Here is a 27,604-nt window from a genome sequence, read left to right as displayed (position 1 = left end):
ATGTGTAAAGGTGTTGATAGCTGAGATTAGGAGATGTGTAAAGGTTTCGATAGCTGAGATGAGGAGATGTGTAAAGGTGTTGATAACTGAGATTAGGAGATGTGTAAAGGTGTCGATAGCTGAGATGAGGAGATGTGTAAAGGTGTTGATAGCTGAGATTAGGAGATGTGTAAAGGTGTTGATAGCTGAGATTAGGAGATGTGTAAAGGTTTCGATAACTGAGATTAGGAGATGTGTAAAGGTGTCGATAGCTGAGATGAGGAGATGTGTAAAGGTGTTGATAGCTGAGAATAGGAGATGTGTAAAGGTGTGGATAGCTGAGATTAGGAGATGTGTAAAGGTGTCGATAGCTGAGATTAGGAGATGTGTAAAGGTGTCGATAGCTGAGATTAGGAGATGTGTAAAGGTTTCGATAGCTGAGATTAGGAGATGTGTAAAGGTGTTGATAGCTGAGATTAGGAGATGTGTAAAGGTGTCGATAGCTGAGATTAGGAGATGTGTAAAGGTGTTGATAGCTGAGATTAGGAGACGTGTAAAGGTGTCGATAACTGAGATTAGGAGATGTGTAACGGTGTTGATAACTGAGATTAGGAGATGTGTAAAGGTGTTGATAACTGAGATGAGGAGATGTGTAAAGGTGTCCATAGCTGAGATTAGGAGATGTGTAAAGGTGTTGATAACTGAGATTAGGAGATGTGTAAAGGTGTTGATAGCTGAGATTAGGAGATGTGTAAAGGTGTTGATAACTGAGATTAGGAGATGTGTAAAGGTGTTGATAGCTGAGATTAGGAGATGTGTAAAGGTGTTGATAACTGAGATTAGGAGATGTGTAAAGGTGTTGATAGCTGAGATTAGGAGATGTGTAAAGGTGTTGATAACTGAGATTAGGAGATGTGTAAAGGTGTCCATAGCTGAGATTAGGAGATGTGTAAAGGTGTTGATAGCTGAGATTAGGAGACGTGTAAAGGTGTTGATAACTGAGATTAGGAGATGTGTAAAGGTGTTGATAACTGAGATTAGGAGATGTGTAAAGGTGTTGATAGCTGAGATTAGGAGATGTGTAAAGGTGTTGATAGCTGAGATTAGGAGATGTGTAAAGGTTTCGATAACTGAGATTAGGAGATGTGTAAAGGTGTCGATAGCTGAGATGAGGAGATGTGTAAAGGTGTTGATAGCTGAGAATAGGAGATGTGTAAAGGTGTGGATAGCTGAGATTAGGAGATGTGTAAAGGTGTTGATAGCTGAGATTAGGAGATGTGTAAAGGTGTTGATAGCTGAGATTAGGAGATGTGTAAAGGTTTCGATAGCTGAGATTAGGAGATGTGTAAAGGTGTTGATAGCTGAGATTAGGAGATGTGTAAAGGTGTCGATAGCTGAGATTAGGAGATGTGTAAAGGTGTTGATAGCTGAGATTAGGAGACGTGTAAAGGTGTCGATAACTGAGATTAGGAGATGTGTAACGGTGTTGATAACTGAGATTAGGAGATGTGTAAAGGTGTTGATAACTGAGATGAGGAGATGTGTAAAGGTGTCCATAGCTGAGATTAGGAGATGTGTAAAGGTGTTGATAACTGAGATTAGGAGATGTGTAAAGGTGTTGATAGCTGAGATTAGGAGATGTGTAAAGGTGTTGATAACTGAGATTAGGAGATGTGTAAAGGTGTTGATAGCTGAGATTAGGAGATGTGTAAAGGTTTCGATAGCTGAGATTAGGAGATGTGTAAAGGTGTTGATAGCTGAGATTAGGAGATGTGTAAAGGTGTCGATAACTGAGATTAGGAGATGTGTAAAGGTGTTGATAACTGAGATTAGGAGATGTGTAAAGGTGTTGATAACTGAGATGAGGAGATGTGTAAAGGTGTTGATAACTGAGATTAGGAGATGTGTAAAGGTGTTGATAACTGAGATGAGGAGATGTGTAAAGGTGTCCATAGCTGAGATTAGGAGATGTGTAAAGGTGTTGATAACTGAGATTAGGAGATGTGTAAAGGTGTTGATAGCTGAGATTAGGAGATGTGTAAAGGTGTTGATAACTGAGATTAGGAGATGTGTAAAGGTGTTGATAGCTGAGATTAGGAGATGTGTAAAGGTGTTGATAACTGAGATTAGGAGATGTGTAAAGGTGTCCATAGCTGAGATTAGGAGATGTGTAAAGGTGTTGATAGCTGAGATTAGGAGACGTGTAAAGGTGTTGATAACTGAGATTAGGAGATGTGTAAAGGTGTTGATAACTGAGATTAGGAGATGTGTAAAGGTGTTGATAGCTGAGATTAGGAGATGTGTAAAGGTGTTGATAGCTGAGATTAGGAGATGTGTAAAGGTGTTGATAGCTGAGATTAGGAGATGTGTAAAGGTGTTGATAACTGAGATTAGGAGATGTGTAAAGGTGTTGATAGCTGAGATTAGGAGACGTGTAAAGGTGTTGATAACTGAGATTAGGAGATGTGTAAAGGTGTCCATAGCTGGTTTGGAGTCATGGGGGATTAGGCCTTAACACACAAATGTAATCAAATTGTATTTGTCACCTGCTTCATAAACAACAGGTGTGGATTAACAGTGAAATGTTTACTTACTGGCCCTTCCCAACAATGTGGAGAGAAAGAATAGTTTTTTAAATAATAGAAAATTGAAAAATTACAACACACCTCCCACCCTGCAACACCCTACTATCCTAATCCCTCCTAGAAAGCTTATCTCCATCCTCCACCTCCCCGACATCACACAACAAATGAAATTCCTCCATTGAACCTGCCGGGAACTGGCAGTGGAGAAGCTGTGTGTCTCTCTGTGTGTGTGTGTGTCTCTGTGTGTGTGTCTCACTGTGTGTGTGTGTGTGTGTCTCTGAGTGTGTGTCTCTGTGTGTATGTCTCTGTGTGTGTGTGTGTGTGTGTGTGTGTGTGTGTGTGTGTGTGTGTGTGTGTGTGTGTGTGTGTGTGTGTGTGTGTGTGTGTCTCTGTGTGTGTGTCTCTGTGTGTGTGTGTGTGTGTGTGTCTGTGTGTGTGTGTGTGTGTGTGTGTGTGTGTGTGTGTGTGTGTGTGTGTGTGTGTGTGTGTGTGTGTGTGTGTGTGTGTGTGTGTGTGTGTGTGTGTGTGTGTGTGTGTGTGTGTGTGTGTGTGTGTGTGTGTGTGTGTGTGTGTGTGTGTGTGTGTGTGTGTGTGTGTGTGTGTGTCTCTGTGTGTGTGTGTGTGTGTGTCTCTGTGTGTGTGTGTGTGTGTGTGTGTGTGTGTCTGTGTGTGTGTGTGTGTGTGTGTGTGTGTGTGTGTGTCTCTGTGTGTGTGTGTGTGTGTGTGTGTGTGTGTGTGTGTGTGTGTGTGTGTAACCCTCATCTACCCCTTGTCGTAGAGAGAAGCCAATAATCCGTGGTCAAGGCTTGAGCGGCGAGCGCAGCAGAGAGAGGTTGATTGACAGCTGGTGATATGGTGCTTCGCCTCACTTGACATTTCATCTTCATAAGACCAGGAACAAGGAAGAAGGGATGAAATAATCACAGAGTGGAGCAGGCAAATAAATCTGTGTATTCCTCCCTCTTCCACGACCCCCTCTCTCCATTCCTCCCTTCCGCCTTCCGCTCCGTCCGTCTCGTTGAAGCCTTGGGGTCCGGGTTGCGATATTACCTCGGAATGAAATCATAGAATGACACACGGAGGCAGAGGGTCACTGAAGTCCCAACGTCTGCATGCCTCTCTGTCTTTACCAATATTAACCCGAGAGGGAGGGGGAGGTGGGGGAACTTCTGCAGAGGCCTTATCCCTGTAAGTGATGCACTGCCAATGCAGACTTCGGATTGGCCTGAAACATCTTTTACCCCATCCAAGTCAATAGTTCCACCTCACCTCTTCAGGCGGACAGCTCCTAATGAGCGAGAGAGACAGAGAGAGATTCCACCGTGCTTGAACCTAACACCATCCTCTGTGCAGTCTACCAGTCTACCAGTCTACCAGTCTACCAGTTTACTAGTCTACCAGTCTACCAGTATACCAGTCTACCAGTTTACAAGTCTACCAGTATACCAGTCTACTAGTCTACTAGTCTACCTGTCTAACAGTCTACCAGTTTACAAGTCTACAAGTCGACCAGTCTACCAGTGTGCCAGTCAACCAGTGTACTAGTCTAAAAGTCTACCAGTCTACCGGTGTACCAGTCTACCAGAGTGCCAGTCTACCAGTGTGCCAGTCGACCAGCTTACCATTATTACAGTGTACCAGTGTACCAGTCTACTAGTCTAACAGTCTACCAGTCTACTAGTCTAACAGTCTACCAGTCTACTAGTCTACCAGTCTACCAGTCTACCAGTCTACCAGTCATTTCCCCTGTGGACTGATTGACAGACTGATATGATGACTGCCTGTTCTGCACTTCCACGCTCTGTGTATCGGCAGAGGGATACGGATAGGACATTGCCTACAGGGATAGGTTAGTGCCGAGAGAGATAGGGATAGGACATTGCTTAGAGGGATAGGACAGTGCCTAGAGGGATAGGACAGTGCCTAGAGGGATAGGACTGTGCCTAGAGGGATAGGACAGTGCCTAGAGGGATAGGACTGTGCCTAGAGGGATAGAACAGTGCCTAGAGGGATAAGGATAGGACAGTGCCTAGAGGGATAGGTCAGTGCCTAGAGGGATAAGGATAGGACAGTGCCTAGAGGGATAGGTTAGTGCCGAGAGAGATAGGGATAGGACATTGCTTAGAGGGGTAGGACAGTGCCTAGAGGGATAGGACCGTGCCTAGAGGGATAGGACAGTGCCTAGAGGGATAGGGATAGGACAGTGCCTAGAGGGATAGGGATAGGACAGTGCCTAGAGGGATAGGGATAGGACAGTGCCTAGAGGGGTAGAGATAGGGCAGTGCCTTGAGGGATAGGGATAGGACAGTGCCTCGCGGGATAGAACAGTGCCTAGAGGGATCAGGATAGGACTGTGCCTAGAGGTGTAGGGATAGGACAGTGCCGATAGGGATAGGGCAGTGCCTAGAGGTGTAGGGATAGCATAGTGCCTAGAGGGATAGGACAGTGCCTAGAGGTGTAGGGATAGGACAGTGCCTTGAGGGATAGGACAATGCCAAGAGGGATAGGGCAGTGCCTAGAGGGATAGGACAGTGCCGAGAGGGATAGGACAGTGCCAAGAGTGAGTTTGTGATTATAGCTGAATAGAGCCCAAGCATTAGAATTACGTGCCTAACTACCATGTTAATACCCAGGTATAACACTGTACCTGCCTAACTACCATGTTAATATCCAGGTATAACACTGTACCTGCCTAACTACCATGTTAATATCCAGGTATAACACTGTACCTGCCTCACTACCATGTTACTAACCAGGTATAATACTGTACCTGCCTAACTACCATCTTACTAACCAGGTATAACACTGTACCTGCCTAACTACCATGTTAATACCCAGGTATAACACTGTACCTGCCTAACTACCATGTTAATACCCAGGTATAACACTGTCCCTGCCTAACTACCATGTTAATACTCAGGTATAACACTGTACCTGCCTAACTACCATGTTAATAACCAGGTATAACACTGTACCTGCCTAACTACCATGTTAATAACCAGGTATAACACTGTACTTGCCTAACTACCATGTTACTAACCAGGTATAATACTGTACCTACCTAACTACCATGTTAATATCCAGGTATAACACTGTCCCTGCCTAACTACCATGTTAATAACCAGGTATAACACTGTCCCTGCCTAACTACCATGTTACTAACCAGGTATAACACTGTACTTGCCTAACTGCCATGTTAATAACCAGGTATAACACTGTACCTAGCTAACTTCCATGTTAATAACCAGGTATAACACTGTACTTGCCTAACTACCGTGTTAATAACCAGGTATAACACTGTCCCTGCCTAACTACCATGTTAATACCCAAGTATAACACTGTACCTACCTAACTACCATGTTAATAACCAGGTATAACACTGTCCCTGCCTAACTACCATGTTAATACCCAAGTATAACACTGTACCTGCCTAACTACCATGTTAATAACCAGGTATAACACTGTACTTGCCTAACTACCATGTTAATAACCAGGTATAACACTGTCCCTGCCTAACTACCATGTTAATAACCAGGTATAACACTGTACTTGCCTAACTACCATGTTAATAACCAGGTATAACACTGTCCCTGCCTAACTACCATGTTAATACTCAGGTATAACACTGTACCTGCCTAACTACCGTGTTAATAACCAGGTATAACACTGTACCTGCCTAATACTACCATGTTAATAACCAGGTATAACACTGTCCCTGCCTAACTACCATGTTAATAACCAGGTATAACACTGTACTTGCCTAACTACCATGTTAATAACCAGGTATAACACTGTACCTGCCTAATACTACCATGTTAATAACCAGGTATAACACTGTCCCTGCCTAACTACCATGTTAATAACCAGGTATAACACTGTACTTGCCTAACTACCATGTTAATAACCAGGTATAACACTGTCCCTGCCTAACTACCATGTTAATACTCAGGTATAACACTGTACCTACCTAACTACCATGTTAATACCCAGGTATAACACTGTACCTGCCTAACTACCATGTTACTAACCAGGTATAACACTGTACCTGCCTAACTACCATGTTACTAACCAGGTATAACACTGTACCTGCCTAACTTCCATGTTAATAACCAGGTATAACACTGTACCTGCCTAACTACCATGTTAATAACCAGGTATAACACTGTACCTGCCTAACTACCATGTTACTAACCAGGTATAACACTGTACCTGCCTAATACTACCATGTTAATAACCAGGTATAACACTGTCCCTGCCTAACTTCCATGTTAATAACCAGGTATAACACTGTACTTGCTTAACTACCATGTTAATAACCAGGTATAACACTGTCCCTGCCTAACTACCATGTTAATACTCAGGTATAACACTGTACCTGCCTAACTACCGTGTTAATAACCAGGTATAACACTGTCCCTGCCTAACTACCATGTTAATACTCAGGTATAACACTGTACCTGCCTAACTACCGTGTTAATAACCAGGTATAACACTGTACCTGCCTAATACTACCATGTTAATAACCAGGTATAACACTGTCCCTGCCTAACTACCATGTTACCCAGGTATAACACTGTTAATAACCCAGGTATAACACTGTACTTGCCTAACTACCATGTTAATAACCAGGTATAACACTGTACCTGCCTAATACTACCATGTTAATAACCAGGTATAACACTGTCCCTGCCTAACTACCATGTTAATAACCAGGTATAACACTGTACTTGCCTAACTACCATGTTAATAACCAGGTATAACACTGTAAACTACCATGTTACCCAGGTATAACACTGTACTAACTACCATGTTAATACTCAGGTATAACACTGTACCTGCCTAACTACCATGTTAATACCCAGGTATAACACTGTACCTGCCTAACTACCATGTTACTAACCAGGTATAACACTGTACCTGCCTAACTACCATGTTAATAACCAGGTATAACACTGTACCTGCCTAACTACCATGTTAATAACCAGGTATAATACTGTACTTGCCTAAATACCATGTTACTAACCAGGTATAACACTGTACCTGCCTAACTTCCATGTTACTAACCAGGTATAACACTGTACTTGCCTAACTTCCATGTTACTAACCAGGTATAACACTGTACTTGCCTCACTACCATGTTACTAACCAGGTATAACACTGTACCTGCCTAATACTACCATGTTACTAACCAGGTATAACACTGTACATGCCTAACTACCATGTTAATAACCAGGTATAACACTGTACTTCTCTAACTACCATGTTAATAACCAGGTATAACACTGTACCTGCCTAACTACCATCTTACTAACCAGGTATAACACTGTACTTGCCTAACTACCATGTTACCAGGTATAACTACAGGTTACTAACCAGGTATAACACTGTAACAGGTATAACTGTACTTGCCTAACTACCATGTTACTAACCAGGTATAACACTGTACCTGCCTAACTACCATTACTAACCAGGTATAACACTGTACTTGCCTAACTACCATGTTAATAACCAGGTATAACACTGTACCTGCCTAACTACCATGTTACTAACCAGGTATAACACTGTACCTGCCTAACTACCATGTTACTAACCAGGTATAACACTGTACCTGCCTAACTACCATGTTACTAACCAGGTATAACACTGTACCTGCCTAACTACCATGTTAATAACCAGGTATAACACTGTACCTGCCTAACTACCATGTTACTAACCAGGTATAACACTGTCCCTGCCTAACTACCATGTTACTAACCAGGTATAACACTGTACTTGCCTAACTACCATGTTACTAACCAGGTATAACACTGTACCTGCCTAACTACCATGTTACTAACCAGGTATAACACTGTACCTGCCTAACTACCATGTTACTAACCAGGTATAACACTGTACCTGCCTAACTACCATGTTAATAACCAGGTATAACACTGTACTTGCCTAACTACCATGTTAATAACCAGGTATAACACTGTACCTGCCTAACTACCATCTTACTAACCAGGTATAACACTGTACTTGCCTAACTACCATGTTACTAACCAGGTATAACACTGTACTTGCCTAACTACCATGTTACTAACCAGGTATAACACTGTACCTGCCTAACTACCATGTTACTAACCAGGTATACCACTGTACTTGCCTAACTACCATGTTAATAACCAGGTATAACACTGTACCTGCCTAACTACCATGTTACTAACCAGGTATAACACTGTACCTGCCTAACTACCATGTTACTAACCAGGTATAACACTGTACCTGCCTAACTACCATGTTACTAACCAGGTATAACACTGTACCTGCCTAACTACCATGTTAATAACCAGGTATAACACTGTACCTGCCTAACTACCATGTTACTAACCAGGTATAACACTGTCCCTGCCTAACTACCATGTTACTAACCAGGTATAACACTGTACTTGCCTAACTACCATGTTACTAACCAGGTATAACACTGTACCTGCCTAACTACCATGTTACTAACCAGGTATAACACTGTACCTGCCTAACTACCATGTTACTAACCAGGTATAACACTGTACCTGCCTAACTACCATGTTAATAACCAGGTATAACACTGTACCTGCCTAACTACCATGTTACTAACCAGGTATAACACTGTACTTGCCTAACTACCATGTTAATAACCAGGTATAACACTGTACTTGCCTAACTACCATGTTACTAACCAGGTATAACACTGTACTTGCCTAACTACCATGTTACTAACCAGGTATAACACTGTCCCTGCCTAACTACCATGTTACTAACCAGGTATAACACTGTCCCTGCCTAACTACCATGTTACTAACCAGGTATAACACTGTCCCTGCCTAACTACCATGTTAATAACCAGGTATAACACTGTACCTGCCTAACTACCATGTTACTAACCAGGTATAACACTGTACTTGCCTAACTACCATGTTAATAACCAGGTATAACACTGTACCTGCCTAACTACCATGTTAATAACCAGATATAACACTGTCCCTGCCTAACTACCATGTTACTAACCAGGTATAACACTGTACCTGCCTAACTACCATGTTAATAACCAGGTATAACACTGTACTTGCCTAACTACCATGTTAATAACCAGGTATAACACTGTACCTGCCTAACTCCCATGTTAATAACCAGGTATAACACTGTACCTGCCTAACTACCATGTTACTAACCAGGTATAACACTGTACTTGCCTAACTACCATGTTACTAACCAGGTATAACACTGTCCCTGCCTAACTACCATGTTACTAACCAGGTATAACACTGTACCTGCCTAACTACCATGTTAATAACCAGGTATAACACTGTCCCTGCCTAACTACCATGTTAATACCCAGGTATAACACTGCCCCTGCCTAATTACCATGTTAATATCCAGGTATAACACTGTCCCTGCCTAACTACCATGTTAATACCCAGGTATAACACTGCCCCTGCCTAACTACCATGTTACTAACCAGGTATAATACTGTATCTGCCTAACGACCATGTTAATAACCAGGTATAACACTGCCCCTGCCTAACTACCATGTTACTAACCAAGTATAAAGGACAAAAATCCACCAATTATATCCATACTTCACTAGCTGTCATTCAGCACTGCAATTATTCTGCGAATACTTTGTCCAAAATACTACAGTCGTCTGCAGTTACTGCACTTTTACTGCAGTTTCAAAACTGCTATCTTTTTTTGCAAGGACCCAGCTGCTCAGTCAGAAAGTCGTTATCACAGTGGCTACTTGGAGAAATACAACAGGCATCTCTGTCATCATTACGCACCGGTGTCTCTCTCTGTGTGTGTATGTGTGTGTCTGTATGTGTGTATGTGTTTGCGTGTATGCGCGTGTGTGTGTGTGTGTGTGTGTGTGTGTGTGTGTGTGTGTGTGTGTGTGTGTGTGTGTGTGTGTGTGTGTGTGTGTGTGTGTGTGTGTTGTGCGTGTGTGTGTGTGTGTGTGCGAGCGAGCGTGTATGCGTGTGTGTGCGTGCGTGTGTGTGTGTGTATGTGTGTATGTGTGTGTTTGCGTGTGTGTGTGTGCGAGCGTGAATGCGTGTGTGTGTGTCAAAGAGGTTGAAGTCGTCTCTTTAAGCAGACATCTAGCAGTAATTAGCGGTGATTCTGCAGCACGCAGACAAGCAGAACAAAGCGGAAGATAATTCACTTGATGTGTTCACCGGCAGACTGCAACACACGCCACGTTATTTTGATTGACAACTGAACTAACCTTTCCCTTGTCCCCTCGTTTCTCCGTTACACGTCAGACAGGAAGGCGTTCCTTCCCTGGGAGGGGCGTCTCCATCGAGAGATCATTGGATGCATCTTGATGTAAAGCTACGTTACCCACGTGGGGAGCATACGTAAAATTAATTCTATTAGATGGTGATTGGATAAGATGATGCTGATTGACAACATAATGAGACGCGCTCTGTGCTCTTCAATGATCTTATTGGCTGCTTATAAAGACTTCTGCTCCTTGTGACTATCTACCCCTCCTCGGGTCTGAGTTGCGCTGAGACGCATCAAGAAAATGTAGTTTTCTTTTGACATAGCTTAAAGTATTAATCACTGGCTGCTGTGCGTTTTGGAACTACATATCCCAGACACAGGAGATATCGCTTTTCCTTGTTATGAATATATAATAGAGTTCTTACGACTGGTTGCTTCTAAATGTGTTATCAGAAGGTGGTACCTAGACAGGGGTGGTCAGCAGGACTGACGCGGGAGCGGATGTACGGAAAGGATTTAAACTAACGGACATAACGTTTTGACAGGATGCGCTAATAACCAGAGCATCCCCCCAATACATGCAGTATTGCAAACTGCAAATAAATGAAGCTGCGTGATTGACCAGGATATATTCGAGGATATAAGGTAGTGAAAGTGATATGGTAACCTGGTGAAGGTGAAGAAAATACATCTAAAGAAAGCAGAGAATAGGCTACATGAATCGAAACAAAATATATTCTTAGGACAGGAGAAGAGCCACTGGCATTGTAGCCTATCCAAGCTCAGCATCTGGACACATTATACGTGGTTGCTCATCTTCTACACATGGAAGAGAGCCGAGAAAACCCGGAGCTTGTCACTTGGAGGGAGGAGTTGCATCATATTTGACTGGTTAATTAATAGAATGTATTTTTGGTTTCAGCGGAGGTGTGGAGGTTTTCCCGCGGTTGTCTGCAGAAATAGTGGCTCTCACCACCTCTACCTGACTGCAGGTAGCTCCTAGAGACGGGGCGGATCTGTCCGTGTTCCCCGTTTGTTGGTGGATGAACTTCAACATCTATTATTAATGATTCGGGACCTGAGCAAGATGTATCCGCAGGCACGGCACCCGGTGAGTCTCTCTGTCAGAACAACAACACCAACAACACACCCAAGACAGAGGACTGTGCGGGGCGTGATGCCACCCCACCCGGGCCAAGCCCACCCCACCCGGGCCAAGCCCACCCCACCCGGGCCAAGCATAATCACTTTGGATCAGTTTCCGTGCCATCGCGCGGAAACTGGACAATCGCTGGCATTGTCAAATGGTCAAACCGCTGAAACTGAGAGAAGCAATGTGGGTGAATGTCTTGTGTGTATTTGAGAGTGACAGAGGGGGACAGAGAGAGAGAAAGAGAGAGCGAAATATAGAAAATATTTCTTCATCCCGCTCCCGCATGCTTTTCATGCCACACCTGTCCGCCCGTCAACTTCTTGACCGATCAAAATGGGCACAATAAACCTTATAAATAGGTTAAATGACCAGCTATTCACACTTGGCCGGTTATATTAAGCTATCGGTATTATATCAGTCAATAGGATAGACGGAGTTTGAAAATAGCAGAATTGGAGAGAGAGACAGCGGAACCTTGCGCTTTCTCTTGAGCTACGTTTTTCATATAGCCTACCTTTTAGGAGCGGGACGATTTTCAGACGGAGAGAAATATGGGTGATCAATATTTATTTCCAGGCAAAGTAGTAAACTATAGCCTAATCTGTAAATAGCCCACCCAATCTATCTACTTCATCCCCATACTGTTTTTATTTGATTTACTTTTCTGCTCTTTTGCACAACAGTATCTCTATTTGCACATCATCATCTGCTCATTTATCACTCCAGTGTTAATCTGCTAAATTGTAATTATTCGCTCCTATTGGCCTATTTATTGCCTACCTCCTCATGTCTTCTGCACACACTGTATATAGACTTTCTTTTTTCTACTGTGTCATTGACTTGTTTACTGTGTTATTGGCTTGTTAATTGTTTACTCCATGTGTAACTCTGTGTTGTTGTCTGTGTCACACTGCTATGCTTTATCTTGGCCAGGTCACAGTTGTAAATGAGAACATGTTCTCAACTAGCCTACCTGGTTAAATAAAGGTGTTCTCAACTAGCCTACCTGGTTAAATAAAGGTGTTCTCAACTAGCCTACCTGGTTAAATAAAGGTGTTCTCAACTAGCCTACCTGGTTAAATAAAGGTGTTCTCAACTAGCCTACCTGGTTAAATAAAGGTGTTCTCAACTAGCCTACCTGGTTAAATAAAGGTGTTCTCAACTAGTCTACCTGGTTAAATAAAGGTGTTCTCAACTAGCCTACCTGGTTAAATAAAGGTGTTCTCAACTAGTCTACCTGGTTAAATAAAGGTGTTCTCAACTAGTCTACCTGGTTAAATAAAGGTGTTCTCAACTAGCCTACCTGGTTAAATAAAGGTGTTCTCAACTGGCCACCTGGTTAAATAAAGGTGAAATAAAAAAAATAAAATGAATAAATACAAATATTTAGGAAGTTAATTTCCTTTGAAAGAGAACTGCCCCGTGCTTCTCCTCCCATGCATATAGTCTTCTCTATTTAATTGAGACCACAGGCACTGAACTTGCACGCCCAAAAGGATGCGCAGCATTTACAGTGACATGGCCCCTGCAGAAGTCAGGGCATTCAAACTTCTTGCGCTTTGCAGGGCAGCGTAGACATGTTGTGAAGGAAGTTGTCAAGGAAGTCAATTTGTGTTTATGTCAATTTCGGAGCTATATGGAGCACTCCGCATTGTTACACAATTTGGGAGGCACATGGCGATGCAATACAGAGCTAATTTTGAATTTGATTGAATTTTTAAATTGGGTTTAAAGCTTACCTTACGCTTCCCAGTCAAAGCAGTTCATGCATATATTATGACAGAATTTACACTGTTTGGCAGAATTTTTCGAAGTTCTGTCTGCGATTGGTCAACAGTAGGGTTTATTCAATGAAGTGTTTGTTGTTATTCAACAAGAGAGGAATTGTTTCCATTCACACGTTTTTTCACTTGAGAAATACTGCACCAAACAGAGGGACTTTGCAATTAATTGCAATTCATCTGATCACTCTTCATAACATTCTGGAGTATATGCAACTTGCCATCATACAAACTGAGGCAGCAGACTTTGTGAAAATTAATATTTGTGTCATTGTCAAAACTTTTGGCCACGGCTGTAGAACTCGGCTAGGCGAAGTGAAAATCTGTGTTTTGCATACCCTCGGAAAAGAACTTTGCTAAAAATGAAAAAGAAAAGCGTCAATAGTACTGTTTGGCCCTATTATAGTCCAATTTCATCTGAGATCATTTAAGAAATCTGTGCAATTTGGACGTTTTTGCAGAGATCTAAGTGGCACAATTTTACATCTAACTAAAATGTTTGGTGCAGTATTTTTCAAGTGAAAAAATGTGTATGAAAACTAGTTATCTGTCATTGAATGGAAACACTAACTTTGTTGAAGAATCCATACTGTTTCCCAGTCAAAGAGGCGTAGAACTTTGCCTCGCCTCAAGAGCACAGAGGATAAAGCCTACCTTTTAGGAGGAAAAGGATAAAGTCTACCTTTAGGAGAATTATTAGCATATAGAATAAAGTCTACCATGTTAGGAGGAAAAGGATAAAGCCTACCTGTTGGGAGTGGGATGATTTGCATATTGGATAAAGCCTACCTGTTGGGAGTGGGATGATTTGCATATTGGATAAAGCCTACCTGTTGGGAGTGGGATGATTTGCATATTGGATAAAGCCTACCTGTTGGGAGTGGGATGATTTGCATATTGGATAAAGCCTACCTGTTAGGAGTGGGATGATTTGCATATTGGATAAAGCCTACCTTTAGGAGTGGGATGATTTGCATATTGGATCAAGCCTACCTGTTAGGAGTGTGATGATTTGCATATTGGATAAAGCCTACCTTTAGGAGTGGGATGATTTGCATATTGGATAAAGCCTACCTGTTGGGAGTGGGATGATTTGCATATTGGATAAAGCCTACCTGTTAGGAGTGGGATGATTTGCATATTGGATAAAGCCTACCTTTAGGAGTGGGATGATTTGCATATTGGATAAAGCCTACCTTTAGGAGTGGGATGATTTGCATATTGGATAAAGCCTACCTGTTAGGAGTGGGATGATTTGCATATTGGATAAAGCCTACCTTTAGGAGTGGGATGATTTTCATATTGGATAAAGCCTACCTGTTAGGAGTGGGATGATTTGCATATTGGATAAAGCCTACCTTTAGGAGTGGGATGATTTGCATATAGGATAAAGCCTACCTGTTAGGAGTGGGATGATTTGCATATTGGATAAAGCCTACCTGTTAGGAGTGGGATGATTTGCATATTGGATAAAGCCTACCTGTTAGGAGTGGGATGATTTGCATATTGGATAAAGCCTACCTGTTAGGAGTGGGATGATTTGCATATAGGATAAAGCCTACCTGTTAGGAGTGGGATGATTTGCATATTGGATAAAGCCTACCTGTTAGGAGTGGGATGATTTGCATATAGGATAAAGCCTACCTGTTAGGAGTGGGATGATTTGCATATTGGATAAAGCCTACCTGTTAGGAGTGGGATGATTTTCATGTAGGATAAAGCCTACCTGTTAGGAGTGGGATGATTTGCATAGAGGATAAAGCCTACCTGTTAGGAGTGGGATGATTTGCATATTGGATAAAGCCTACCTGTTAGGAGTGGGATGATTTGCATATTGGATAAAGCCTACCTGTTAGGAGTGGGATGATTTGCATATTGGATAAAGCCTACCTGTTAGAGTGGGATGATTTCCATAGAGGATAAAGTCTACCTTTTAGGAAAGGGACGATTTGCACAGATAAAGCGTGCCTTTTAGGAGTGGGACGGTTTGCATAGAGGATAAAAGCTACCTGTTAATAGCTGGACAATTTGCTTATAGGGTCAAGCCTACCTTTAGGAGTGGGATGATTTGCATATTGGATAAAGCCTACCTGTTAGGAGTGGGATGATTTACATATAGGATAAAGCCTACCTGTTAGGAGTGGGATGATTTACATATAGGATAAAGCCTACCTGTTAGGAGTGGGATGATTTGCATATTGGATAAAGCCTACCTTTTAGGAGTGGGATGATTTGCATATTGGATAAAGCCTACCTTTTAGAGTGGGATGATTTGCATATAGGATAAAGCCTACCTTTTAGAGTGGGATGATTTGCATATTGTATAAAGCCTACCTGTTAGGAGTGGGATGATTAGCATATAGGATAAAGCCTACCTGTTAGGAGTGGGATGATTTGCATATTGGATAAAGCCTACCTGTTAGGAGTGGGATGATTTGCATATTGTATAAAGCCTACCTGTTAGGAGTGGGATGATTTGCATATTGGATAAAGCCTACCTGTTAGGAGTGGGATGATTTGCATATTGGATAAAGCCTACCTGTTGGGAGTGGGATGATTTGCATATTGGATAAAGCCTACCTGTTAGGAGTGGGATGATTTGCATATTGGATAAAGCCGACCTGTTAGGAGTGGGATGATTTGCATATTGGATAAAGCCTACCTTTTAGGAGTGGGATGATTTGCATATTGGATAAAGCCTACCTGTTAGGAGTGGGATGATTTGCATATTGGATAAAGACTACCTGTTGGGAGTGGGATGATTTGCATATTGGATAAAGCCTACCTGTTAGGAGTGGGATGATTTGCATATTGGATAAAGCCTACCTGTTAGGAGTGGGATGATTTGCATATAGGATAAAGCCGACCTGTTAGGAGTGGGATGATTTGCATATTGGATAAAGCCTACCTGTTAGGAGTGGGATGATTTGCATATTGGATAAAGCCTACCTGTTAGGAATGGAATGATTTGCATATAGGATAAAGCCTACCTGTTAGGAGTGGGATGATTTGCATATTGGATAAAGCCTACCTGTTAGGAGTGGGATGATTTGCATATTGGATAAAGCCTACCTGTTAGGAGTGGGATGATTTGCATATTGGATAAAGCCTACCTGTTGGGAGTGGGATGATTTGCATATAGGATAAAGCCTACCTGTTAGGAGTGGGATGATTTGCATATTGGATAAAGCCTACCTGTTAGGAGTGGGATGATTTGCATATTGAATAAAGCCTACCTGTTAGGAGTGGGATGATTTGCATATAGGATAAAGCCTACCTGTTAGGAGTGGGATGATTTGCATATTGGATAAAGCCTACCTGTTGGGAGTGGGATGATTTGCATATTGGATAAAGCCTACCTGTTAGGAGTGGGATGGTTTGCATATTGGATAAAGCCTACCTGTTAGGAGTGGGATGATTTGCATATAGGATAAGGCTTACCTTTTAGAGTGGGATGATTTGCATATTGTATAAAGCCTACCTGTTAGGAGTGGGATGGTTTGCATATAGGATAAAGCTTACCTTTTAGAGTGGGATGATTTGCATATTGGATAAAGCCTACCAGATGTCTAGATGGGATGCCTGCGTGCCAGGTAGGAGCAAGAGGTTAAACACTGTTTCCCATGCTTGTTCAATGGCCCATAAACAATTACTTAACATGCACCTGTGGAATGGTCGTTAAGCTCTCTAGGGTACGTGGGACGCGAGCGTCCTATCTGGCCAACATCCAGTGAGATTGCAGAGCGCCAAATTCAATTACAGAAATGCTCATTATAAAAATTCAGAAAACAAAACATATTTTACATAGGTTTAAAGATTAACTTCTTGTTAAACCACAGTGTCATATTTATAAAATGCTTTTCGGCGAAAGCATACCTAGCCCAGAACATACCTAGCCCAGAACATACCTAGCCCAGATCATACCTAGCCCAGAACATACCTAGCCCAGAACATACCTAGCCCAGTTGACAAATTATTACAAACAGTAACCAGCCAAGCAGAAGCGTTACAAAACTCAGAAATAGAGATAAAATGAATCCCTTACCTTTGATCATCTTCATATGGTGGCACTCAGAAGACATTAATTTCCTCAATAAATGTTCCTTTTGTTCGATGAAGTCTCTTTATATCCAAACACCTCAGTTTTGTTTGCGCGTTTTCTAAAGTAATCCACAGGCTCAAACTCAGTCAAAACAATCAGACAAAAAAATCCAAATTGTATCCGTAAAGTTCATAGAAACATGTCAAACTATGTTAATATTCAATCCTCAGGTTGTTTTTTTAGCCTAAATGATCTATAATATTTCAACCAGACAATAACGTTGTCAACATAAAAGGTAAACAAGAAATGCACATGCGCCTGAAAAAACTCTGCATCACGTTAGTGTCCACTCGTTCAGACTGGTCTTACTCCCTCATTTATAAGACATCTAGTGGAAGGCATAGGAACTGCAAATGGAGACCTAAGTCAATGGATACTGTAATGGCATTGAATAGAACTACAAAACCAAAAAAAAAACTACTTCCTGAATGGATTTTTCTCAGGTTTTTACCTGCTAAATCATTTCTGTTGTACTCACAGACACTATTTTAACAGTTTTGGAAACTTTAGCGTGTTTTATCTATCCAAATCTACCAGTTATATGCATATCGTGTCTTCTGGGCGCGAGTAGCAGGCCGTTTAATTTGGGCATGCTTTTCATCCAAAATACCGAATGCTGACCCTACCTTTTAGGAGTGGGACCATTTGCATAGAGGATGAAGCCTTCCTTTTAGGAGTGGGGCGATTTGCATATAGGATAATGCCAACCTTTTAGGAGTGGGACGATTTGTAGGCAGAGACAAAACATTTGGCATCAATATTTATGGGAAATATAAAGGCTCTTCCACTGTTATGTTCAGCTCATAGTGTCTCCTGTTATATTCAGCTCATAGTGTCTCGTGTTACTGTCCTCTCTTCCACTGACTGTTATGTTCAGCTCATAGTGTCTCCTGTTATGTTCAGCTCATAGTGTCTCCTGTTATGTTCAGCTCATAGTGTCTCCTGTTATGTTCAGCTCATAGTGTCTCCTGTTATATTCAGCTCATAGTGTCTCCTGTTATGTTCAGCTCATAGTGTCTCCTGTTATGTTCAGCTCATAGTGTCTCGTGTTACTGTCCTCTCTTCCACTGACTGTTATGTTCAGCTCATAGTGTCTCCTGTTATGTTCAGCTCATAGTGTCTCCTGTTATGTTCAGCTCATAGTGTCTCCTGTTATGTTCAGCTCATAGTGTCTCCTGTTACTGTCCTCTCTTCCACTGACTGTTATATTCAGCTCATAGTGTCTCCTGTTATGTTCAGCTCATAGTGTCTCCTGTTACTGTCCTCTCTTCTACTGACTGTTATGTTCAGCTCATAGTGTCTCCTGTTATGTTCAGCTCATAGTGTCTCCTGTTACTGTCCTCTCTTCTACTGACTGTTATATTCAGCTCATAGTGTCTCCTGTTACTGTCCTCTCTTCTACTGACTGTTATATTCAGCTCATAGTGTCTCCTGTTATGTTCAGCTCATAGTGTCTCCTGTTATGTTCAGCTCATAGTGTCTCCTGTTATGTTCAGCTCATAGTGTCTCCTGTTATGTTCAGCTCATAGTGTCTCCTGTTATGTTCAGCTCATAGTGTCTCCTGTTATATTCAGCTCATAGTGTCTCCTGTTATGTTCAGCTCATAGTGTCTCCTGTTATATTCAGCTCATAGTGTCTCCTGTTATGTTCAGCTCATAGTGTCTCCTGTTATGTTCAGCTCATAGTGTCTCCTGTTATGTTCAGCTCATAGTGTCTCCTGTTATGTTCAGCTCATAGTGTCTCCTGTTATATTCAGCTCATAGTGTCTCCTGTTATGTTCAGCTCATAGTGTCTCCTGTTATGTTCAGCTCATAGTGTCTCCTGTTATGTTCAGCTCATAGTGTCTCCTGTTATGTTCAGCTCATAGTGTCTCCTGTTATGTTCAGCTCATAGTGTCTCCTGTTATATTCAGCTCATAGTGTCTCCTGTTATATTCAGCTCATAGTGTCTCCTGTTATGTTCAGCTCATAGTGTCTCCTGTTATGTTCAGCTCATAGTGTCTCCTGTTATATTCAGCTCATAGTGTCTCCTGTTATGTTCAGCTCATAGTGTCTCCTGTTATATTCAGCTCATAGTGTCTCCTGTTATGTTCAGCTCATAGTGTCTCCTGTTATGTTCAGCTCATAGTGTCTCCTGTTACTGTCCTCTCTTCTACTGACTGTTATGTTCAGCTCATAGTGTCTCCTGTTATGTTCAGCTCATAGTGTCTCCTGTTATGTTCAGCTCATAGTGTCTCCTGTTACTGTCCTCTCTTCTACTGACTGTTATGTTCAGCTCATAGTGTCTCCTGTTATATTCAGCTCATTGTGTCTCCTGTTACGGTCCTCTCTTCCACTGACTGTTATATTCAGCTCATAGTGTCTCCTGTTATATTCAGCTCATTGTGTCTCCTTCTACTGTCCTGACAAGAAGAAAACTGCTTTTTACACATTTTTTCAAAAATATGTATATATATATCAAATATAACCTTATACCTTATTTACATAATTATTCAGACCCTTTTCTATGAGACTCAAAATTGAGCTCAGGTGCATCCTGTTTCCATTGATCATCCTTGAGAAGTTTCTACAACTGGACTGGAGTCCACCTGTGGTGAATTCAATTGATTGGACATGATTTGAATGTCTATATAAGGTCCCACAGTTGACAGTGTATGTCAGAGCAAAAACCAAGCCATGAGGTCAAAGGACATTTTCCATAGAGCTCCCAGACACAATTGTGTCGAGGCACAGATCTGGAGAAGGGTAATAAAACATGTCTGCAGCGTTTAAGGTGCTTCCATCATTCTTAAACAGAAGAAGTTTGGAAGTTTGGAACCACCAAGACTCTTCCTAGAGCTGGCTTCCCGGCCAATCTGAGCAATTTGGTGAGAGGGCCTTTGTCAGGGAGGTGACCAAGAACCCACTGGTCACTCAGCTCAAGAGTTTGTCTGTTGAGATGGGAGAACCTTCTAGAAGGACAACCCTTTCTGCAGCACTCCACCAATCAGACCTTTCCAGACAGAAGCCATTCCTTAGTAATGCCAAATGTCACGTATGGAGGAAAGTTGGCACCATCCCTACGGTGAAGAAGCATGATGGTGGCAGCAACATGCTGTGGGGATGTTATTCAGCGACAGGTATTGGGCGACTAGTCAGGATAGAGGGAAAGACGTACGGAGCAATGTACAGAGAGATCCTTGATGAAAACCTGCTCCAGAGCGCTCAGGACCTCAGACTGGGGCAAAGGTTCACCTTCCAACAGGACTATGACCCTAAGCACACAGCCAAGACAACACAAGATAACAGAGCGAAGTCTTTTTTATTTTGTGTAACTTTTATGTAACCAGGTAGGCCAGTTGAGAACAAGTTCTCATTTACAACTGCGACCTGGCCAAGACAAAGCAAAGCAGTGCAACCAAAACAACAACACAGAGTTACACATGGGATAAACAAACATACAGTCAATAACACAATAGAACATCTGTATCCAGTGTGTGCAAATGGAGTAAGGAGATCAGGCAATAAATAGGCCAATAGCGGCGAAGTGACTACAATTTAGCAATACACCACATCTGCCGATGTCGGCCTTCAGCATCCGCGGTAAAAGGTTGCAAAGTTGCAGCGCTGTTTGTCAGACCAGGAGACATCCCGAAAATCTGACTTCACCGTAGTGGAAAGATGAGACTCTCCCGAACACAATGGTGTTCTCAATTTGTTCTATGTGATGTGCTCTAACCAGGAGGGGCCTTTTGATGTCTTGTTATTGTTGTTGACCCCCAGGTACCTCACCAGCCGGGCCAGCCCTTCAAGTTCACTGTGTCAGAGTCATGTGACCGCATTAAGGAGGAGTTTCAGTTCCTACAGGCTCAGTTTCACAGGTAACACACACCCCAGGGGGGTCTATATAGTGAAATACACACACACCCCAGGGGGTCTATATAGTGGAATACACACACACCCCAGGGGGGGTCTATATAGTGGAATACACACACACCCCAGGGGGTCTATATAGTGAAATACACACACACCCCAGGGGGTCTATATAGTGGAATACACACACACCCCAGGGGGGTCTATATAGTGGAATACACACACCCCAGGAGGGGGGTCTATGTAGTGAAACACACACACACACCCCAGGGGGGTCTATATAGTGGAATACACACACCCCAGGGGGGGTCTATATAGTGGAATACACACACCCCAGGGGGGGGTCTATATAGTGGAATACACACACACCCCAGGGGGGGTCTATATAGTGGAATACACACACACACCCCAGGAGGGGGGTCTATGTAGTGAAACACACAAACACACCCCGGGGGGTCTATGTAGTGAAACACACAAACACACCCCGGGGGTCTATATAGTGGAATACACACACACCCCAGGGGGTCTATATAGTGGAATACACACACCCAGGGGGGTCTATATAGTGGAATACACACACACACCCAGGGGGGTCTATGTAGTGAAACACACAAACACACCCCGGGGGGGGTCTATATAGTGGAATACACACACACCCCCAGGGGGTCTATATAGTGGAATACACACACCCCAGGGAGGTCTATATAGTGGAATACACACACACCCCAGGGGGGGGTCTGTATAGTGGAATACACACACACACCCCAGGAGGGGGGGTCTATGTAGTGAAATACACACACACACCCCCAGGGGGTCTATATAGTGGAATACACACACACCCCAGGGGGTCTATATAGTGGAATACACACACCCCAGGGGGGTCTATATAGTGGAATACACACACACCCCAGGGGGTTCTATATAGTGGAATACACACACCCCAGGGGGGTCTATATAGTGGAATACACACACCCCAGGGGGGTTCTATATAGTGGAATACACACACACCCCAGGGGGGTCTATATAGTGGAATACACACCCCAGGGAGGGGGTCTGTATGGTGGAATACACACACACACCCCAGGGGGTCTATATAGTGGAATACACACACCCCAGGGGGGTCTATATAGTGGAATACACACACCCCAGGGGGGTTCTATATAGTGGAATACACACACCCCCAGGGGGTTCTATATAGTGAAATAAACACACACCCCGGGGGTCTATATAGTGGAATACACACACCCCCAGGGGGTCTGTATAGTGGAATACACACACCCCAGGGGGGTCTATATAGTGAAATACACACACACCCCAGGGGTTCTATATAGTGGAATACACACACCCCAGGGGGGTCTATATAGTGGAATACACACACCCCAGGGGGTTCTATATAGTGGAATACACACACCCCAGGGGGGTTCTATATAGTGAAATAAACACACACCCCAGGGGGGGTCTATATAGTGGAATACACACACCCCCAGGGGGTCTGTATAGTGGAATACACACACCCCGGGGGGGTCTATATAGTGAAATACACACACACCCCAGGGGGTCTATATAGTGGAATACACACACCCCAGGGGGGTCTATATAGTGGAATACACACACACCCCAGGGGGGTCTATATAGTGGAATACACACACACCCCAGGGGTCTATATAGTGGAATACACACACCCCAGGGGGGGTCTATATAGTGGAATACACACACCCCCAGGGGGTCTATATAGTGGAATACACACACACACCCCAGGAGGGGGTCTATGTAGTGAAATACACACACACACCCCAGGGGGGTCTATGTAGTGAAACACACAAACACACCCCAGGGGGGTCTATATAGTGGAATACACACACCCCAGGGGGGTCTATATAGTGGAATACACACTCACCCCAGGGGGTCTATATAGGGAATACACACCCCCAGGGGGGGTCTATGTAGTGAAATACACACACACACCCCAGGGGGGTCTATGTAGTGAAACACACAAACACACCCCAGGGGGGTCTATATAGTGGAATACACACACCCCAGGGGGTCTATGTAGTGGAATACACACTCACCCCAGGGGGGTCTATATAGTGGAATACACACACACCCCCAGGAGGGGGGTCTATGTAGTGAAGTACACACACACACCCCAGGGGGGTCTATATAGTGGAATACACACACCCCCAGGGGGAGTCTATATAGGGAATACACACACCCCAGGGGGGTCTATATAGTGGAATACACACACCCCAGGGGGAGGGGTCTATATAGTGACATACACACACCCCAGGGGGGGTCTATATAGTGAAATACACATACCCCAGGGGGTCTATATAGTGAAATACACACCCCAGGGGGGTCTATATAGTGGAATACACACACCCCAGGGAGGGGTCTATATAGTGGAATACACACACACCCCAGGGGGTCTATATAGTGGAATACACACACACGCCAGGGGGGGTCTATATAGTGGAATACACACACACGCCAGGGGGGTCTATATAGTGGAACACCTGACTGGATAGTGTTGATGTCTCAGACCAGACCAGACCAGAACAGACCATACTAGACCAGACCATACTAGATCAGATCAGACCAGACCAGACCATACTAGATCAGACCAGACCATACTAGATCAGACCAGACCATACTAGATCAGACCAGACCATACTAGATCAGACCAGACCATACTAGATCAGACCAGACCATACTAGATCAGATCAGACCAGACCAGACCAGACCATACTAGATCAGACCAGACCATACTAGATCAGACCAGACCATACTAGATCAGACCAGACCATACTAGATCAGATCAGACCAGACCAGATCAGACCAGACCATACTAGATCAGACCAGACCAGACCAGACCATACTAGATCAGACCATACTAGACCAGACCATACTAGATCAGATCAGACCAGACCAGACCATACTAGATCAGACCAGACCAGACCATACTAGATCAGACCAGACCAGACCAGACCATACTAGATCAGATCAGACCAGACCAGACCATACTAGATCAGACCAAACCAGACCATACTAGATCAGATCAGACCAGACCAGACCAGACCAGACCATACTAGATCAGACCAGACCAGACCAGACCATACTCGATCAGATCAGACCATACTAGATCAGATCAGACCAGACCAGACCAGACCAGACCAGACCAGACCATACTAGATCAGATCAGACCAGACCAGACCAGACCAGACCATACTAGACCAGACCAGACCATACTAGATCAGACCAGACCATACTAGATCAGACCAGACCATACTAGATCAGATCAGACCAGACCAGACCAGACCATACTAGACCAGACCATACTAGATCAGATCAGACCAGACCAGACCATACTAGACCAGACCTGACTGGATAGTATGTGTTATTGTCTCAGACCATACCAGACCAGACCAGACCATACTAGATCAGACCAGACCATACTAGACCAGACCAGACCATACTAGATCAGATCAGACCAGACCAGACCATACTAGATCAGACCAGACCAGACCATACTAGATCAGATCAGACCAGACCAGACCAGACCAGACCATACTAGATCAGACCAGACCAGACCAGACCATACTAGATCAGACCAGACCAGACCAGACCATACTAGATCAGATCAGACCAGACCAGACCATACTACAACCTGACTGGATAGTATGTGATGATGTCTCAGACCAGACCAGACCAGACCATACTAGACCAGACCAGACCAGACCATACTAGATCAGACCAGACCAGACCAGACCATACTAGATCAGACCAAACCAGACCATACTAGATCAGATCAGACCAGACCAGACCAGACCAGACCATACTAGATCAGACCAGACCAGACCAGACCATACTCGATCAGATCAGACCATACTAGATCAGATCAGACCAGACCAGACCAGACCAGACCATACTAGACCAGACCAGACCATACTAGATCAGACCAGACCATACTAGATCAGATCAGACCAGACCAGACCAGACTAGATCAGACCAGACCATACTAGATCAGATCAGACAAGACCAGACCAGACCAGACCAGACCATACTAGATCAGATCAGACCAGACCAGACCAGACCAGACCATACTAGATCAGATCAGACCAGACCAGACCATACTAGATCAGATCAGACCAGACTAGATCAGACCATACTAGACCAGACCATACTAGATCAGATCAGACCAGACCAGACCAGACTAGATCAGATCAGATCCAGACCAGACCAGACCACAACCTGACTGGATAGTATGTGATGATGTCTCAGACCAGACCAGACCAGACCATCCTAGACCAGACCAGACCAGACCAGACCATACTAGACCAGACCATACTAGACCAGACCATACTAGACCAGACCATACTAGATCAGATCAGACCAGACCAGACCAGACCATACTAGATCAGATCAGACCAGACCAGACCAGACCATACTAGAACAGACCAGACCAGACCAGACCAGACCAGACCACAACCTGACTGGATAGTATGTGATGATGTCTCAGACCAGACCAGACCATACTAGACCAGACCATACTAGACCAGACCATACTAGACCAGACCATACTAGATCAGATCAGACCAGACCAGACCAGACCAGACCATACTAGATCAGATCAGACCAGACCATACTAGATCAGATCAGACCAGACCAGACCATACTAGATCAGATCAGACCAGACCAGACCAGACCATACTAGACCAGACCATACTAGATCAGACCAGACCAGACCATACTAGACCAGACCAGACCAGACCAGACCAGACCAGACCACAACCTGACTGGATAGCATGTGATTATGACTCAGACCAGACCAGACCAGACCAGACCATACTAGACCAGACCAGACCATACTAGATCAGATCAGACCAGACCAGACCAGACCAGACCAGACCATACTAGACTAGACCAGACCATACTAGATCAGATCAGACCAGACCATACTAGATCAGATCAGACCAGACCAGACCATACTAGACCAGACCTGACTGGATAGTATGTGTTATTGTCTCAGACCATACCAGACCAGACCAGACCATACTAGATCAGACCAGACCATACTAGACCAGACCAGACCATACTAGATCAGATCAGACCAGACCAGACCATACTAGATCAGACCAGACCAGACCAGACCATACTAGATCAGACCAGACCAGACCAGACCATACTAGATCAGATCAGACCAGACCAGACCATACTAGATCAGACCAGACCAGACCAGACCATACTAGATCAGACCAGACCAGACCATACTACAACCTGACTGGATAGTATGTGATGATGTCTCAGACCAGACCAGACCAGACCATACTAGACCAGACCAGACCAGACCATACTAGATCAGACCAAACCAGACCATACTAGATCAGATCAGACCAGACCAGACCAGACCATACTAGATCAGACCAGACCAGACCATACTAGATCAGACCAAACCAGACCATACTAGATCAGATCAGACCAGACCAGACCAGACCAGACCATACTAGATCAGACCAGACCAGACCAGACCATACCGATCAGATCAGACCATACTAGATCAGATCAGACCAGACCAGACCATACTAGATCAGATCAGACCAGACCAGACCAGACCAGACCATACTAGACCAGACCAGACCATACTAGATCAGACCAGACCATTATAGATCAGATCAGACCAGACCAGACCAGACTAGATCAGACCAGACCATACTAGATCAGATCAGACAAGACCAGACCAGACCAGACCATACTAGATCAGATCAGACCAGACCAGACCATACTAGATCAGATCAGACCAGACCAGACCATACTAGATCAGATCAGACCAGACCAGACCATACTAGATCAGATCAGACCAGACTAGATCAGACCATACTAGACCAGACCATACTAGATCAGATCAGACCAGA

At 43.7% G+C, this 27,604-nt stretch overlaps 1 protein-coding gene across 1 annotated transcript in view; it reads left to right on the top strand.

Moving 5' to 3' along the window:
• Window positions 1–11,275: 11,275 nt before the first annotated feature.
• LOC127907381 (transducin-like enhancer protein 4) overlaps window positions 11,276–27,604 on the top strand; it is a 160,034-nt gene continuing 143,705 nt past the window's right edge. The window contains exons 1-2 of the mRNA XM_052462649.1: window positions 11,276–11,919; window positions 21,606–21,703. Coding sequence (XP_052318609.1) covers window positions 11,875–11,919; window positions 21,606–21,703 — 143 coding nt within the window. The 5' untranslated portion in view covers window positions 11,276–11,874. The remainder of the gene's footprint in view (window positions 11,920–21,605; window positions 21,704–27,604) is intronic.

The sequence above is a fragment of the Oncorhynchus keta genome, chromosome 14 (assembly GCF_023373465.1).
Source record: "Oncorhynchus keta strain PuntledgeMale-10-30-2019 chromosome 14, Oket_V2, whole genome shotgun sequence".
NCBI lineage: Eukaryota > Metazoa > Chordata > Actinopteri > Salmoniformes > Salmonidae > Oncorhynchus > Oncorhynchus keta.
This window is presented reverse-complemented; position numbering and strand designations above follow the sequence as displayed.